General features: G+C 39.6%; 1 protein-coding gene across 1 annotated transcript in view; it reads left to right on the forward strand.

Moving 5' to 3' along the window:
• Positions 1 to 16,386, forward strand: part of SLC10A7 (solute carrier family 10 member 7) — a 139,805-nt gene extending 123,419 nt beyond the window's left edge. The window contains exons 11-12 of the mRNA XM_059843969.1: positions 9,347 to 9,492; positions 12,768 to 16,386. Coding sequence (XP_059699952.1) covers positions 9,347 to 9,492; positions 12,768 to 12,812 — 191 coding nt within the window. The 3' untranslated portion in view covers positions 12,813 to 16,386. The remainder of the gene's footprint in view (positions 1 to 9,346; positions 9,493 to 12,767) is intronic.
• Positions 16,387 to 17,418: the final 1,032 nt, after the last annotated feature.

A 17,418-nucleotide genomic window follows, 5' to 3' on the forward strand; every position in this document is an offset into this window, starting at 1 on the left:
GAGATGACAGTGGTGAGAACAGAAGCATCTTGATCTACTGTGCTTTTCTCATGTTAGCATCTTTCTTTTGTAGGCAGGTGAGTCACATTTCTTAGCTTGGCAGTCTTCTAGAGCCCGCATTTGGTTCTTCTCAACCAGTGTTATCAGTCAAGTACTTGTCATGTCTTCTCTCTCAGCAGACCTCAAAAAATGCCTGGGAAAGGCTGTTACCTATTTCCAGTACAGCTGCAAAACCATGGATATATATATAATACAAGATTTTATACAGATGTGTTTGTCTATATCAGAATATTAACAAACTGAAATATAAGCAGAAGATTTCTGTAACTGGGGAGAGGGTGAGTGTTTCCTGCTTGCACTCACCAATCACTATCTTGCCCAGGAAGTCAAACTGACATTTTGGGTAGGCTATTGTCACTGAGATTGTCTGTGTCAGAACATCAATCTTATCTTCTCTCATTACTCATATGTGGCTGGCCCCTGTTTGCCTCCTTCAGAGCAGGGCATCCTTGGGTCTGAACTTTGCAGAGGGAAATGTGCTGGCAGGACAGTCTGACAGTAGGAAATGGCATAATCCAGTGAGTCATGGTGGCTTTTAGGCACAGAATACCTGGCTCTCCCTTGGTTATTTTAACCACAGCTATCACAATCTAGTACATTTAATCTTTTGCAGTTTAGTCAAATTTGACCTCTGTGATTCTAGAAGGGGAAATACTACAGCAAATTAGGGAATCTCCTTTTCTTTCTGACCTGAAACATATGTTTCTTTGATTAGACCTAGAATGTGGCAAGAAATTCTGTACTAGCTCCCAGGGCTTCCTTTTCATCTGTATAGGTTTTTTATTAATATTTAGAAAGTTTGCCTGCAGCAGTACTAAAATGTGCATCAGAGGACAACAGTTGTTTACTGTGTTTGAACTGAAGAATCTCTCCCAGGAGATCTCATTCACTTGAAGTTTACATCTCTCAATCTCGACTTGCAGAAAGGGATCAATGAATAACAATTGTCATTTCAGAGTTGCACCTCTCCAATTATTTATTTGGTTGTGTGTCTTTCCAGAAGCACACATAATTGGATCAGACACTAAAAACCAGATTGCAGGTTTTTAATGACAGCAAGCTCATACCTCTTTATAATGAAATAAAAAAAAGTAAACACACATATCCATCCGTAAAACGATAATGACACAGGAGCTCTCCCTCCCCACCTAAAACAGTTAAAGTTAATTTATCTGCTTTAAGAAACTGCATTATATTCAGCAGACAGCTGACAGGTTACCCTTGGGAAGATCCATGTTTGGACATGACTCAAGTTGTTTTTTTTTTTACCTCAAGCTGGCAGAGGCTACGAGTGTCACCCATACTAAAGCTGGTGACTATTGAAGATGATGTTGAGTCTCCCTGAGAGAGTTGTATCTACATTTGCTCTCTCAGTGCACCTTCTGGCAGCCAGTCTGAGCTGCTGACTCCAGACACTTCTAAAGCAGTGGGTGCAAAGATGTGAGAAATCAACAGCAGCAGTGAAATCTGGAGATCTCCTATTGCAGGAGAGTTTGGGAGTCTGGAGCAGGGATCCAGCTCTAAAAGCTGCCATGACCACTGCCAGCACACAACCCTGTCCCCAGAGTTTTAGAATAGGAGATAGTGTCCCATAGGATTTCAAGGTGTAGGGAGCTGTTTTCTCAAAATGCCTTCCCAAATGGAGCAGTAAGATTTTCCAGCCTCATGTATTCTTTTTTTGGCTACAGAAATTAGATGAATAAAGGAAAAATTATAGGTTTTTCCTTTATTAAAAGAAGGGTTTTCCTGGTTTACTATTTATAATGAATTTGTGTATCATGTTTTCCTTTGCATCAAGGTTACAGGTGGAGAAAAAGCTTTAAAAAAATCTGATTGAAAGATAGCATGAAACAGGTTGGAGCATAAACCTTTTCTGCCTGTCTTTACAAACTTAATAAGAAAAACTATAAAACATTATTTTAATGTTTTTTAAAATAATATGTGTAGATAATTCTATATAATAAAAATTTTAATACTGTGAAATTTTAGCCTCAGCTGTGTGTGAAAAGGCAGTAGTGTTCAGGGAAAGAATCAAATTAATCAAATCTCAGTTTTGTGGGTTTAAGTTGCTTGTCCATCTCTTTGTCCAGAATTCCTTTCATTAGTAGGTTTCCTGTACTAAACCTCTAAAAAGGGTTATGAATTTTATTAATTTTAGCTTTGTAGCTTAGTTATTGATAGCAAATTTGTAATTCATTATCAATTTGCTGCCTATGCTTTAAGTAGGGGGTGTGTGTATGAAGAGTGAGCTGATACCCAGGCAATAAAAACACTCTGAAGTGTGAGTGTGAGCTTACAGCATGGTTACATCCACATTGTGGTGCCAAATTAAAAATAAGGCACATATGAAAAATTACTTAAGGTGTTCAAATCATTCCTGAATTCCCTGTTAACTAATTCCTACCACCATATTTTCAGCCAGGTGGAGGTGTTCTGGAGTCTCAGGCACCAGTCTTCAGTTGTTGGTGTTAAATGTTGCATTGTTAGCAGCTGGTAAGATTGCCTATGCTGTTCATTAAACATCACTTCCAATCTGAATGCACCATTGAAGCCCCAGAAACAGACTAACTGTACTTTCTTTCTCTTCCTCCCAGCTTTTGCAGTTTTATTGCCTTAAAACTTTGATGGTATCAAGATGTGCTGTTCCCTGGTAGCTGTACTTACATTGCCCTTGAATTACTGATTTCTGTATGAGTATAGTGGGCCAGTTACATGAAGAAAAAGAATGAGCAAAAGCATTCAAAGCATATTAGGTTTTCTTCATTTTTTAAAATATTGTTAGAGTTACAGCAAATGGAAAATCCTCTTTCTCATTAATTTCTCTTCCTCCTTTACTTAAATATTATACCAGTCCAGTCTCTTATAGCATAAATGCTTGCATCCCACTGAAGTGTATGGCAAGTATGTGGCCACATCACTGATTAAGAGCAGACCCTTCCCAGTAATTCTAGCCCTGCAAAGAGGTAAATCATTTAATGTAATGCAAGGGGATTGGTCTTTTCCCGAAGAGAGGGAAATGGTTTTGAAGACTAGGGTCCACACCTCCAAACTGAGAGAGGACAGCCTCCATTCTGCAGTTTTCCCTGAAAGTTCTTCCAGAGTCACTTAACATCCCACAGACCCTTGTGTAATCTCCCCCTCAGATGTTTGTTTGTACCACACAATGAGCCTGGTTTTTGCTTTCCATTACACTTGTCACTGACCTGAAATATGAAAACATACTGAAAAAAATTGTCTTTTTTTTCCCTGAGAATATTTTAGGCATGAGTCATCTTCATACAGCATGTATGTGGGCAAAAGGGCTCAATTCTCCCTGCAATGCAATGTGATCTCATATTACATTGGAAGGTGCTTTCTTTGGCTGGAATGGGAATACAAATATTTGCATTGTTAGAGGTTGTCTGGTATCATTTAGCTATTTCCATACCTGAAAGAAACTGGTCCTTAGGGAAAAGCATTTAACTTGAATTCGGGTGTGCTTTGGAGAGGGCATAGATATAGGAAAAAAATCCAGTTAATTTGTCAAAAGCATCTTTTTCTATCGTGATCTCAGTGTGTCATAGCACAGTCTGAACAAGGGCAAGAAACATCTATCCCTGGTTTGGCTTCACTGAGGACAGGCATAGTGTGAGACCTTCTGTCTCCTCAAAACTAACCACAGCAATGATTTGCCTGGGAAGAAACAGGGAAACACTTAAGAAAGTTTTCAAGTGAGATGAGCAGTATCTTGCTGTTCTGGCAGCTCTCTGCATGAACAACTCTTTTCTAATCCTCTAAACTGGGCACTGGCTGAATCTTACCAGCCCTTCCCACCATGCAGTCACTGGGCTCCAAGCAGAGCTGTTCTGAAACTTGGCAGTCAAATTTCAGGTGCTCATTTGGCTCTGTCTTTGCAGCATAAATTCAGACCCTCCCTGCTCTGGCAGCCTGGGAGAGGTTCAGCACAATATAAGCCCCTCTTTACAGGCCTTTTCTCAGATGAGAAAAGAAATAGCTGTTGGACCAATAATGTTCCTTTCACAGCAATCCCTGAGAGGATGCTTCAGGAAGAGAGTGGTGTGGAGAGCATCAGAGAAGCTACTATCATGAACTTGATTAATTTTGTGTATTGCACTTGAAGATTGTAGCAATTGAGGGATCTGAAATGCATTCACGAGTACAAGGGAGAGGTAAAAATTCAGAGGCTGAAGCTTTTCTTCCAAGTATTTCTAGTGCCTGTCTGTGAGGGCTCTTAGGCATTCTGATTCCTGATAATGGTTCCATAATGGTTCCATAGCCCTAGGATGACCTCTCTGTTTTGCCCCAAATCTCTTTTACTGAGAAGAAATGCTGCAGCATTTTGTGATGTGGAATGTGTTTCAGTAATATAGGCAATAAAGGTTTAGGATAAATTGTTTGTTATGAAGACATTGAAGGAAAAAAAATCTATGCAGTGAAGTATGGAAGTAGAGCAATAGCAATAATTCTGCTTTGGGTGTGAGAGATAATGGCCTGTGTTTTGGTGGTAATAAAAAAGTTCTATTAAGTTCTCTGAACCCATTGCAATGTGATAGAAAACAGCAAATGATGAAACAGTGCTTTAAGGGGAGCTTACACATCCAGCAAGCATAAAATAAACATATTAAAATAGAAAAAAAAACTCGTGATTTCCAGTACTTATTGTTTTATCATTTCCATCATGGGTATAGGATAAAAGAAAACTCTTTCTTGCTTGTTAGAAGAAGAAAGCTCCTACTTGAAGTTCTTACTTGGCAGATGTCAGTTGAAAGCTCTGCTAAGGAATATGCTGCAATGTCAAACTCTGTTGGGTAATTTTAGACAAATGTGTCATGTGTGACATGGAAATATGGCATGCTGTACATTAGTGATTTCCCAAGTGTTTGGATCAGGTAGTAATGTGCTGAGAAAGTGCTCTTTATCTCTCCACACTGTGTACTTGTATAGCAGTGGGGAAAGGCTTCTGGTAGAAATTACTTTAGTCAGAAAAAGAATCCATTTACAATATGTGCCTTCTAACATCTTTCAGACAATGCATTGTATTAAAGAGGCATTTTTTGATTAATGTTTTATAAACATTTTTCAGCATGACAGCTTAAAGTCCCTGTAAAATTGTAAATGCGTGCATAGTGCTCACTTCCATAAAGTCAAATGCCATCTCATAAAGTCTAGTTGGATCCTGTCAGTGACAGTGACACAGAATCAGAACCTTGGAGCATTAAAATTAATTTGCTTCATTTATATTACTGCAGTGATAGCTAGATGAAAAGAGTCCTATATTTAAATTATCTTTAAAATACCTTCAAATCTTTTAGGGTTTTTATTATTATTATTTTACAGTTAACTAAATGTAGTGAAGTGCAGCATAATATTTTCATGGGCCTTTTAGGAAATGTGAAAATAGCAAAGGGGAAAGGGGAGCATGTGGGAGGCTGTACTGGGTGCAAACTGGGGGAAGGATTAAGTAGCTTTCAGTTGAGCAGGTTATTAGAGAAGCAGTGGCCTTTGGCCAGGGCTGATAATCCACAGCCTTGGAGCCAACCTGGAACACCCTGGGGCAATGGAGAGCAAAGAGGGCTTTCCTATGCTGCAAGAGCAGTGCTCTCACTCTTCCTTGCTGCTGTTGAAGGTCAAGGATAAACAGTGTTTGCTTTCCTCAGATTTGCAAAGTGCTTAATGTGGAAAAAAAGAGCTGAGTGAGGACACAAAAAAGGGAGAAAACAGCAATGTGCTCCCTGTCACAGACCTGTCTTCTCTCAGCTGCAGTGGGACTGTGAGGTTGGTGCCCCTGCCCTTTAAGTGGAGCTGAGTGATTTTAGTGGAAGTACCCAAAACTTACATGGCTGCAATGAGTAGAATCAAAGGTCTTGGGAAGCAAACCCTTGGAGGTTGAAAGCATGGGAGTGGAGGAGGGAAAAGGAGGAAGGGAGAAAATGCAAACAGAGAAAGAGCCTCTGAACACCAGGGCCAAAGAGCAAGGAGGAAGATGGGAACTTGGGGGAGCACTGGTAGGAGAAACATACCCAAACAAAGGGGAAGAGGGAAATTTGGGGTAAAAAGCTGGGAATACCAATGATCTTGTTTGAAAGGGATACCTGTAGAACAGGCTTTGGTTTTTCTCCCTTCTGCTGCAGCTCTCTGTAGTTCTAGTCAGGTGGGGTGCTGCTGTCTCATCCCACTCCTGTCTTCAGAGGAAGATGGGAAGCTTGTTAAGCCCCCACTTTGAGCAAAGCTGACCAACTTAGCACCAAAGCACAGAAGACAGCTTTGTTATTCAGGTCTCATGATATTTAGTGAGTGAAGGTCTTTGGCAGAGAGTTGAACCAGATTGCTGGAAGCTTGTAACTCCATAAACCACAGCAGCATGAATGGGTGTTTTTGGCATGAGCCTTCAGCGTTTGTTTTTCTCCCAAGTGCTTATATATGTATATTTATATATGTATGTATATATATATATATATATATATATATATATATATATATATATATATATATATGAAAAATGTAGTTGGTTTTGTGTTTCATTTTAAAAGAGGTAGAAGTAACTATTAGAGCACATTTTCCCTAATTAGAAATTTGCATGGGTTTTATCTGTTTGGAAAATATTAGCAGTCATACTGATGCTTGCAGTTACTACATATTGCTACTAAAAAGTTTAGATGGCATTTTTAAAAATAAATTACACTCATGCTGTTTAGTTTAGCTTTGTGGTAATGTTACTGACACAAGTGTTTGGGACTACACTATGGGGATCTCTGTCACAAAATATTTTCTGACAGGGTTGCATACTGGCAAAGTTGGAATTATAAAAATCAGAAAGTGCATGAAAAGGCAACAAGGTTGGGTTTCTTTTCTTTCCATTAGACCAGTCCTTACCTGCAAAACTGATTATTATTTCTTCTTTTCATCAGTTATCATTTCCTGGTAAATAATAGGAACTTTAATTGCACATTAGTAGCTTCCAGGAGCCTGTTGTTGTGACATGTATTTAAACAAGCTGTGAATTAAGAACCTCTTTCTACCCAGTGATCTAATTATATTGTCACGCTAATTATAGTATTTTGTATTTATATTTGACAACCTTAATTTTCTTTTCCTAGTTTACAGAAATAGTTTTCCTCTGGAGAATTTACCTTTTAAGCTGGAATTTCTTTTATTTCTTTCAGAAAATGTACAGTTACCTAAAGTGTGTCTCAGTCACTTTGGATGCATTCTGTTCACATCTGTGCCATTAGCTTCTGTGTGATCTTAGGCTAGTCATTGTAGTGTTTCTGATTCTCTGTAGGAGCCCTCTTCAGCTTTCTAAAATGTTTTTGGATCTGTGGATGAAATTGCACTACCAAAACACCAGGTACTGTCTTACAAACAGAAATACAGCATGTTCATAGCTTGGGACTCTAGTGTATTTTTCTGTGATTAGAAAATAGAAAAGGACCCACGCGGGTCAATTTGAGATGTGGAAATAGGCAATAAAACTTTATCTGTTTACAAAAAACAGTATTATGGGCATTTGAGGTAAATTACATGCCTTAATATAATGCAAATGCCCATTTAATTTCTATCTAAATACTATTTATTGCCAAGCCCCAGAAATTAGTGCTAATAATAAGCAATTGTGTGATAGGTCCATGATGTTTTTTTGAAGACAATTATAATACTGAAATAAAGCATGCAAGCCTTTTTTTATTTGATTTAATCCATCCCTGCAAATACACACATAGGTAAAGGCTACTAGCATAGGCAGGAGATTTTTAGTGCTGTAATGTGATTAGGTTAATAATAATAATAATTACAAGAAATGGTGCTGTGAAACATCATGAAGATTTCAGCAAGCCCAGACACGTGTCAACAATAGTGGGGCACTGGTGAAGTGGTAATATTCAACAAATAAGCTGTTCGCTCACATAAGGAGGGGTCAGGGTTATTAAAGAAAGCCTGAAATAGTGTTGAGAATTTATCCAAGATATAAAGAAAAGTTTCCATAAATATGACAGCTTTGGTTGATCTGAAGCATCTCCTCCTGGGGAAATGGAGGGTATGTGGCACAATGCTCAATGTTTTGTCATTGCTGGGGAAGGAGACAAGGCTGGATGGGGATTGGAGCAACCTGGTCTGGTGGAAGGTGTCCCTGTGGCAGGGGGCTGGAACAAGATGGTCTTTGAGGTCCCTTCCAACGCAAACCATGTGATTCTGTGAGACACTCAGATGAGCTCTGTGAAAACCGTGTGCAGTCTGCTTCACGTCAAGGTTGGTGCTAGTAGAGGACTCCTAGAGTGACATTTAAGATGAGAGAGAAAATAAGGTGCATTCTCAGGAAGCTCCTGAGGAATCACAGCTGCTCTTGTTGGCAACTGTGAAAATATCTGGTCAGGCAAGACAGAACTAGTTGCAGCTTTTGTCCACACCTGCACTTTGTGGAGCATGGTAGCAAAGTTCCAAGATTTAAACAGATAATTTTGAACAGTAATATTTTCAAAGTAGGCATAATTAATTTCATTACTGCAGAAGTGAAAAAGCCATATTTTTACGTATCACATCATCAAGGAGGAAGATTGTGCATGGAGAAATCTGATAGAATTAGCACTGCTGAGTGCAAATTCCAGCTCTTGGGAAAAATGGCCCTTCTCTGGGTCTTAGCACTCACTTCTTCCAGCATCTAGCAACTTCTGTACTCCAGCTGCTGACTAACTCTTTGTGGGCAGGATCACTTCATACTGCTCACCCACCTGACTAAATCTTTTCTGTCTCATGGATCAGTCAAAGCAGGGAAGGCTCTCATTTAGAGAGAATGGAGGGAATGTACGAGCAAATCATGACCCTCCTCCAGTGGAGAACAGACCAAAGAAAGGTTGCAAAGGTTACAAGCAGGAGTTGGGCAGGTTGGACGGAGGGCAATCATGTGAACACAGAACAGCCCAGTGAAAATAGTAAAGAGGCAGTACAGAACTGTGGTCAGCAACTGAACAATCATGCTGTAGCAGAATGTACTGTATACCAAGTCTTCAGCAGCAGTTTTTATTTACTGCAATATTAGTATTATTAGAAAAGATCTTTTATGGCATTCCCTACTCCACCTTTTCTGCCACAGAACTTTTTATGCCATATATTTATGTATTCACGCTCTTGCTCATTTGGGTTGGATTTTTAATATATAAAACATTTCAGCTCATTTTGGGATTTCTTTTTTTTTTTTTTTATTGTGAAATGTCAGTGCAATATAAAATGCTTTGCTTTTATCTGGAGCTCAAAGTCTGAGGTGAGAGTCTCTCTCTTGTTTTTCTGCCTGCAGGGATTCCCATGCTGAAGATAGTATTTGCAGGTTATGAATACCTGTCCTTAATTTCCGTCCCTTTGCTCATCTATCATCCTGCTCAGATCCTTCTTGGCAGTCTGTTGGTACCAACAATAAAATCCTGGATGGTTTCTAGGCAAAAGGTAAGGATTGCTGGATTTGATTTATAATGGCAAGTGTACTGTGATGGCAAAAATACCAAAACACATATCCTAAACTCCTGGGGTTCCTTCAATGGTTGGGATTTTTCTATTTCCTTGCTTCCTCTACAACAGTGATAATCATAGCAGTATCAAAATAAAAGTGCAGAACTTTATCCTGCTTGAAAAGGAGATTGAAGAGACTCTGAAAAAGTTCAAAGCATGAAGTTAGACCTCTACAGTTAATTCAAGTTACAAATTCATTCAAATTATGAATTCAGAATATGCCCCATAAGAATGTCTCCATCCATTAGCTGACTAATAATCACAGCTTTGGATCTCCTTTATGGAGAAGTGACAAAAAGATATGTTGGCTGGCATGGGAGCTGGGGAAATGAGGTAAAATAAGGACACTTTCTGAACTGGATTGAAGCTGGATGAAAACTTTTTTTCCCCCCCTTCCCCCCTATTTGTGTCACCCTTTACAAGAGCAAGATGTCTACAGCAGTCTGGGTCATCCCATTTCATGCCAAAATTAAGGCATGGGATAACTTGCAGGATTATAGACTATAACCTAGAGGGTTTGGAATCAGCATCACTGATTCAAATTATGCTTATTTCAGTACAAATTGAAGGTATTGACATCTGACAGCCATTTTGTGATCTATGTGAAATGATTGCAGTGGTTTTAGTCAGGTTCTCAGAATAGCCACCCTGCAAAAAGCTAGTCCATGAAATCCAATTTAATGCTGTCTTTTAATGTTCTGAGATAATAAAGATCAAGAAGCTGCAGCAACTGAAGCAACCTTTGGCAGCCATTTTCAGTGATGGTTTAGAACTACTGTGAGAAGCCCAGCTCCATCAGCACCCTGCGTTCTCCACTTAGCAGGGGAGAAATTTTATTGCTAACACTCATATTTCCAATTTGCAGCACAACCCAGTGGCTGTCATTTTACAGCTTCACACCACCAAAGTAACCTCGCTATCTTGAATGCTAAAATCCCAAATCAGTGATTTTCATGTGTTATCTGAACTGTAAAAAGCAGGAAAACTCTCAGTTTTCAGAAACTGTGTTCAGAAATCAGACCTGATTAATGTATACCGGTCTGTGTATCTGAAAATGAAAATCTGAGAATCCAGTGGCAATTATCGTTCAGTCTGAAAATCATGGTTTTTCTTTTAATCAGAAATTATCAGGAGACTTTACTGGTGGTATAAAGAAAATTCCATGCTATTCCTGTAGAAAGACGGCCTAAAGTTTATGCTGCTGGTGACAGAACAACCCCTGCAATGCTGACTTCTCTTCAGCATCTCAGGAGTGGGGCTGGAGCTCATCCAGACCTCCCTGATTCTCAGGGCAGTAATGGCCTTTAGAGACTGCTGTCAGCCGCCGCAAATTAAAACAACCTTTAAACAGAGCATCAGAACAGTCAAGCAGTACTGGAGAGATTTACAGTTCACCAGCACTAGTTTCTTATTCATTAAGCATCAAATAAACCTCCTGTGCTAAGCAGACTGTAATGCCACTGTAGAACCACTTTGGGGGATTGTTGTTCTGTTGCTGCAGTTTCTTCTGTTGGTCTTCTGTATTATTCACAAATGTTATTTTAATTACTCTTTGAAAAAAATCAATGAGGTTGGGTCTGGTACAGTTGCAATAAGTATAATAGAAGTGAATGTTGTGACTGGATAATGGTCTCCTGCTTTGAAAATAAACATGTCATCATCACCCTTGATGTTTATTTTCTACAAACACCTTGGCTTCATTTTGGCATCTCTCTTGCAGGGGGAGGCAGTTATCCAGTCACAGTACTCAACTGCAGTGACATTCTTACTTAATTATGATAGTACATGTGATCGGGTTGTATGAAATTGAATTTAAATATTTAGAGGTTCATCTACACTAAGGTATTTCTACTTCGTAAATATGGCAGCAGAATCTGCCAAACTACAAAGTTAAAAAATTGTTTCCCCAAACAAAGTGTGGAATGATGTCTCTCTCTCCAAAGTCTCTTGCTGAATAATATCCAAAAGACTAATCTCAAAGGGCTGGATTTAACAATAGTTAAATGCTGGTGTTTCTGAGGGGAATATATGCCATTTATTTTTAAAGGTTTGGGGTTTTTTTAAGGGTTTACATTTGTGCTGGAGTGATTTTCAAGCAGTGCTTACAAGCTTTAAGTGTACAATATTAAAGGTTAATATCTACAATAAGAAGCCCCATCAGGCATCTCTCAGACTGAAAATTGCTTGTTTAGCCAACCTGCTGGAAACAAGAACTCAGACAAATGCCAGTCTGTCAGGGCTCTTCACCCAAAAGACTTCCTTCAGAAAAACAGAGGTTCCAAATTTCAGGAATTTGCTAATTTGTCTCAATTCCTCTCACCTGGCCCAATTTGTCCCACCTAAGAAGTCACGGAGCTTTTTCTGCTGCTGAGCATACCAAGAACCAGCATCCTTCCCAGTGCCCACACTGCTGCACAGGAGCAGCTGAAAACCTAATGCTTTCTGAGCTTATCACATTTCTCTCCTTACTTAGAGAGGCTGCTTCCTGCCAAACTGGAAGCATGAGCACTGGGCTGAACTTTTGTCACACACTGAATAAATAGCTCAGCCACCATAATTGGCCAGCCCTGTGAGGAACGCAGAGCTGGACCCTGCCATCAAAAAAAGAAAGAGGTTTCTTTTTTTCTCAGCAACAATGGAGCTACAAAGATGTCAGGTGTTCCCTGGCATAAGATCACCTCTGGACTGACGGACTTTGGCTATTTCTTACCTTTTCTCAGAAAGGAGGGTATAAACATCAAAGGTGCATGACATCCACCACTGCAGCAGTGATTATCCTCTGAGCAGGCTTTGAGCCATGTGGAAAGAAGCCAGGGACACAACAGGTGTTGGCAGACATTTTCTTCACTGTCTTTTCTTAAGTGGGTCTGAAGCTCTTCTCTCTGTGCCACGAGTGGTTTGAGTGGGGTCCAAATGGTCACTTTGTAAAAGGCATCTGAGAACCATCTCTGCTTCCTTCACTGGCACTGTAGCCATAGTCCTTGTGGTTCCTCTGTTGAGGCTCTCTGCGTAAGGGGAGGTTGTGATGGGCTATAAGAGACACAAACACCATCTCAGAACCCAGAGCCTGTCAGCTGCACGCTGACTCCTCTCTCAGCCACTCAGAAGGACACACAGTGTTTTGTTGCCCTTTATAAGTGAGACTCTTACCTTGAGCTGTTGCTTGTCTTTTAAGGGTATAAAAAAATGACTGTTTTGTTTCCTGTTCACAGGCACTGAAACTAACCAGGCAGCCCAAAGCACCCGTGAAGGTATAATTGTGGAGATGGCCTGTGTCACAGTGAATGTATATATGTACAATACTGTACACATGGACAATTGACACAGCTGGGTTTTGTGAATGTTGCTTTAGTGCATATTTTATTTTTTTATATATATCTATATACATATATATATATTAAAAGATACCTGTTAAGTGCCTTACAGATGCATTTTTGGCAAAAGCATTGTTTTCAGAAGCCACTTTGTTGGTTGCTGCAAGAGGTTGTACAGTATTTTGGAGTCCATTAGTTTATTTTTCTAACCGAGTGAATGGTCGTGACTGACAGCTGGTTCTTCCATTGCCCCTGCTTTGAAGCCAGGGTGCACCAGCAGCAAGTCTCTGTTTTAAACTAGCCAAAATGACCAGGAGCCTATCCCACTGCTGGCTTACCAGCTCTTCTCTTGGGGAAGAGCTTTCCGAAGGTTTTTTTCCGAGATTGACTTGAATTTCTGTGTGACTCTGTTACACTCCCTAGTCATATGACTGTGACATGCCTTTTTCTTCTGAGTTTGTGTATACTCAGCATGGGGCCATCCAATGGATAGAAGCTGAAAAGCATGAATTATTTGCATTTGTTGACACAGTTGTCTAGACATTCCTTCAAAGTTAATGGTATCTCAAGAAAATTCTTTCAATTCCATTGTATGATATTGTGCCATTGTATATCTTAAATGCCTCATAAGCTTCTTCAAAGAAATGGTCTGGTGCTTGGGTTATGAGTGAAGTATTTGTGTTTGCAGCTAGGAGATCTTTTTATCATTTACCCCTAAAGAACATGAATTTTTGGTTCTCTTTTTTTCTTCTCCTTCCCCCTGTGCAATGCACAGAGACCTGCACAGAGAATTTAGGATGCTGAAATAGAGCCTTTATTGTAGTAAGCCAAGCTATGTTTTGTCTGTTACTGCATTGGTAATAAATGGCAGCTTATGAGGACAAGAAAGTTGACAATTTATTAGTTTTTTGCTAATTAAAAGGATCCTTATAATAGCAGAAACGCTATCTTAGCTCATTTGACAATCAATCACAACTTTTTAAAAAATAATATTACTCTTTCTATTAAACTTAGGTTAAAAAAAAGAATATAATTTCTATTTCTAAGTGTTGAAGAGAAAGGAATGCAGGCATATATTTAAACATGCAGCCAGCACTGTCTGGGAGATGAAGATTTCAGAAACATGCTCTAGTCCAGACTGGGGTGTGTGCCCCTCTGCAAAAACTGTGCTGGCAATTGTGCATTGAAATATTAAGTAAGGAAAGGAATAGGTCAATGTGGGCTCAATATAAATGCAGAGCTTCCATGTGTGTCATGGTTAACATTGCAGCTAAAGGTGTGGCTGAGTGCAAACACCTCGCAGCAAGTCTGTAGCAAATGTAGATTATCAGAGCTCTGATAGGGCTGTAAGCCTTTGCACAAGCTGAAGATCTGTGTGACAATAGGCATGTGAAATTCATATCCTTTTGCCTTACTTAAAAACAAAAAATGTGCTTGGTTTACCTAGTCTGTTACTTCCAGTCCTGTGAACAACAGGAGAAAAGTAATCTGGTACAATCCTCGGTGCTTCATCTGATGGCCACTCCCTGTTGCCATCTGTATGAGAAACTGCAGGGAGCTGACAGCACCTGCTCAGAACTGGCACACCAATAAAAGGACCATGTGACAAAGTTATGGGAGGTGGCACATGCTGAATTCTTTCCTTCCCTGGAGGGGGGATCAAGCTCTCCCTGCTGAGTAGGCAAGAGGGCTGAGGGACACTGTCCACTGCCCATGTCCCCAGGGCTCTGCTCTCTTCCAACTGGGCAGTGGGCTCACAGTATGATCAGTGCATCCCCAGGCAGCACAGGCCTGCTAGGAAATGGAGAGTTCCTGGGCCAAATTCAAGGTTCCACTTCCTTAGGCTTTCTAAGTGGTAACTGGTTCCATATGGGAAAAAATTCCTCTGGGTTTAAAAACCCCACTTGTAGCAGGGGACAGCAATCAGACTCAGGACAGTTTCTTTATGTTCTACTTCCATAAACCTGAATTTCCAGAGAATATAAAGACTTAATCCCAATCCCACTGAAATCAATGACTCTTTCTGTTGGTTTGGAATGGTGAGACAACAGGCCCAGAGGCAGTGTTCCCTTTTCAAAATACATAGCAGGAGTTCAAGCAGACAGTAGCTGACTGTGGTTGTGTCAATGCTAAATAATCAGAACACTGCAAGTACCCTTACTGAGCTACCTCTGTGTACTGAATCTCTGCCTTTCAGTACTTCCAACAACTTGCTTAGATTCCATTGAACACATCCTTTGTTTTTTGGGGCTTTTTTTCCAACATTTAAGACTATTTCAAATTGTTTTACAATGTAGTTTTGTTAGTCTCTTTACAAAGTCCTTGTTGATTGCTTTGGGGCAGCTTAAATATTGTGTATGAGTGTTGGATGTGTTGGTCTAAAGGGAATATCAAGCTAAACTGAAATACATATTTTAAATTCATACTTAATGAAACTGAATTGTGCACATCAATTCTGTTAAGACTGTTAAGATGTTTGTTTTATGACTTGCTATATGTCTTTAATAAACAGAATGGTTTTGAATTCAATTTTGTTAAAAGGAAAACAAGATAAAAATATTTATCCTTTAGGTCACATTTTTACCTCTGTTATCTGTTTTATTCTTTTGTGGGTGAACTTTTAAACTTTTTGCTTGTTTTTTAAAACAAAAGCCCATTAACTGTCCGGAAATACTTTATGAACTCGGGGAAAGAAAGTCCTCAGAATGCTGCTAACTGTCATCAATTGAAAATTAATTCATTGAACCTAAACAGTTTTTCAGTAAAGGATTAGAACAACTCTTTTAAATTTAACTTTAAATATAACTGATATAAAACATAATCAGGCAAAACTGATGGCAAATGAAAACTTTGCCCATGTTACAATCTATTTCTGCATCTCTATAACCCATCCAGTGGTAGCAGAGGAAAAAAATCCCACCCAAACAATAAAACAGCACCTCAGAGGTCACGGGCAATGTTAGCACTTTGTGTTGAATTACTGAAACATTTTATTTCCCTTTTTGTGCATTAAATTGAAAAGCTTTTGATAACTCTAGTAACTTATCAGATAAACAAATTTTCCTGTAGTTAAAATCAGAGATGTGGTTGTGTTTTTTCTTGTTGATCCTTTAGTTAGTGTGAGCAGGTTATGTGGTAGAAAGGCAGTCTCAGCAGAAGCTGCGCAGTTGTGCTTGTTCACAGAGCAGAAGGAGCTTGGTTGTACAGAAGTAGTCCCCTACATTACTCTGGCAGTCAAGGAAAAAGGAGCTGTTAGTTTTATTTGTTACATTTTTGTGGAAATATCTTGACAGCGGGAGGTTAGAAGGCAAGATGAAATATGGTCTGTCTGCAAGCACATTGATTTATGTGCGAGTGCATACGTGCATAAGAGATGAGCAGTTATATATGTAGAAATGACTAGAAAGGGCCAAGTCCCTGGGATACATTTTTTTTTTTTTTGCAAGACTGCATATGGAGAAAGAGCTACTTTTTTTGATGTTATTCTGCCATTAAAAATGAAATTTCAGACACTGAATTGTGTTTTGTATTGAATCATAATCTCATACAGAACCCTTAAAGCAGACAATTGCAGCTTTGTATTTGTAAACTGTAGACTGTTTTGCACTTAAATAGATGTTGATGCATTTGGGAATTACAACACAGTAAAGGGCTAAATCATAGTTTCTCCATTTGGTTATAATCCAAATGCATTTATATTACTGATATTATAAAGTGCCAGGAACACAGGCAGTCCCTAGCAAACACATTAAATAGACAAGAGACTAAATTCTGCCCTTGGTTACACTTGCACATCTCCGGTGCAAGGTTGTTAAGCTGCAGAGCAGTCTCCCTAGGGAAACTGTTTGAAGAGCCCTGCCATCCTTCTAACAAAGCTCGGGGATAATGTAGCACATGATGAGACTAAATGAAGAGTATTTTACTTTAGATTTGATGGCCTGCCCTTTCCAGCATCTTACAAACCAAATATCTTTTGTCCCTATTTCCATGGGGTAGCCCCAGTCTCCCAGACCAAAATTTACAGCATCTTGTCAGAACAATGTCAGGAGGGGGATGAGGGATGTGATCTCCTCTTTGCCATTTTCTTGCTTCAACCACACTATTGCTCGTGATCATTAGACTGCAGCTTCTATGAGGAGGCATTTTGACCTAAATTCCTCCAAGCTGACGTGTCCTGTTCCTGTAAAATTCTCATTCAACAAAGAGCACCCTGCAGGATGGTAAGGAATCTTCTGGAGTTGCGTGGACAAGTTGTGAAGGACTAGAGAAAGCAATGCTGGGAAATGCAGGTTGGAGGCATTGCTCCAGGCAAGTCTGCTTTGTGCCGGCATCTCAAGCTGCAGCAGAGGTCATGAAAGCAGCCTCTGGATTGTTCCTCTTGCCAGAAAGGTGGAGAGTGAGATCTTCAGTGGGACGTGAAATTAAATTTATTAGTGATTAAAAGGACAAGAGAGATGTGTTGGAAACAATGAATGCCAACGAGGCCTCTTGCCTGCTCCCCTAAGCAAGTTGCAGTCTCAGTGGAGCATCGGCTTCTCAGTCCCCCAAA

This window comes from Haemorhous mexicanus, chromosome 4 (genome assembly GCF_027477595.1).
Source record: "Haemorhous mexicanus isolate bHaeMex1 chromosome 4, bHaeMex1.pri, whole genome shotgun sequence".
NCBI classification, from domain to species: domain Eukaryota; kingdom Metazoa; phylum Chordata; class Aves; order Passeriformes; family Fringillidae; genus Haemorhous; species Haemorhous mexicanus.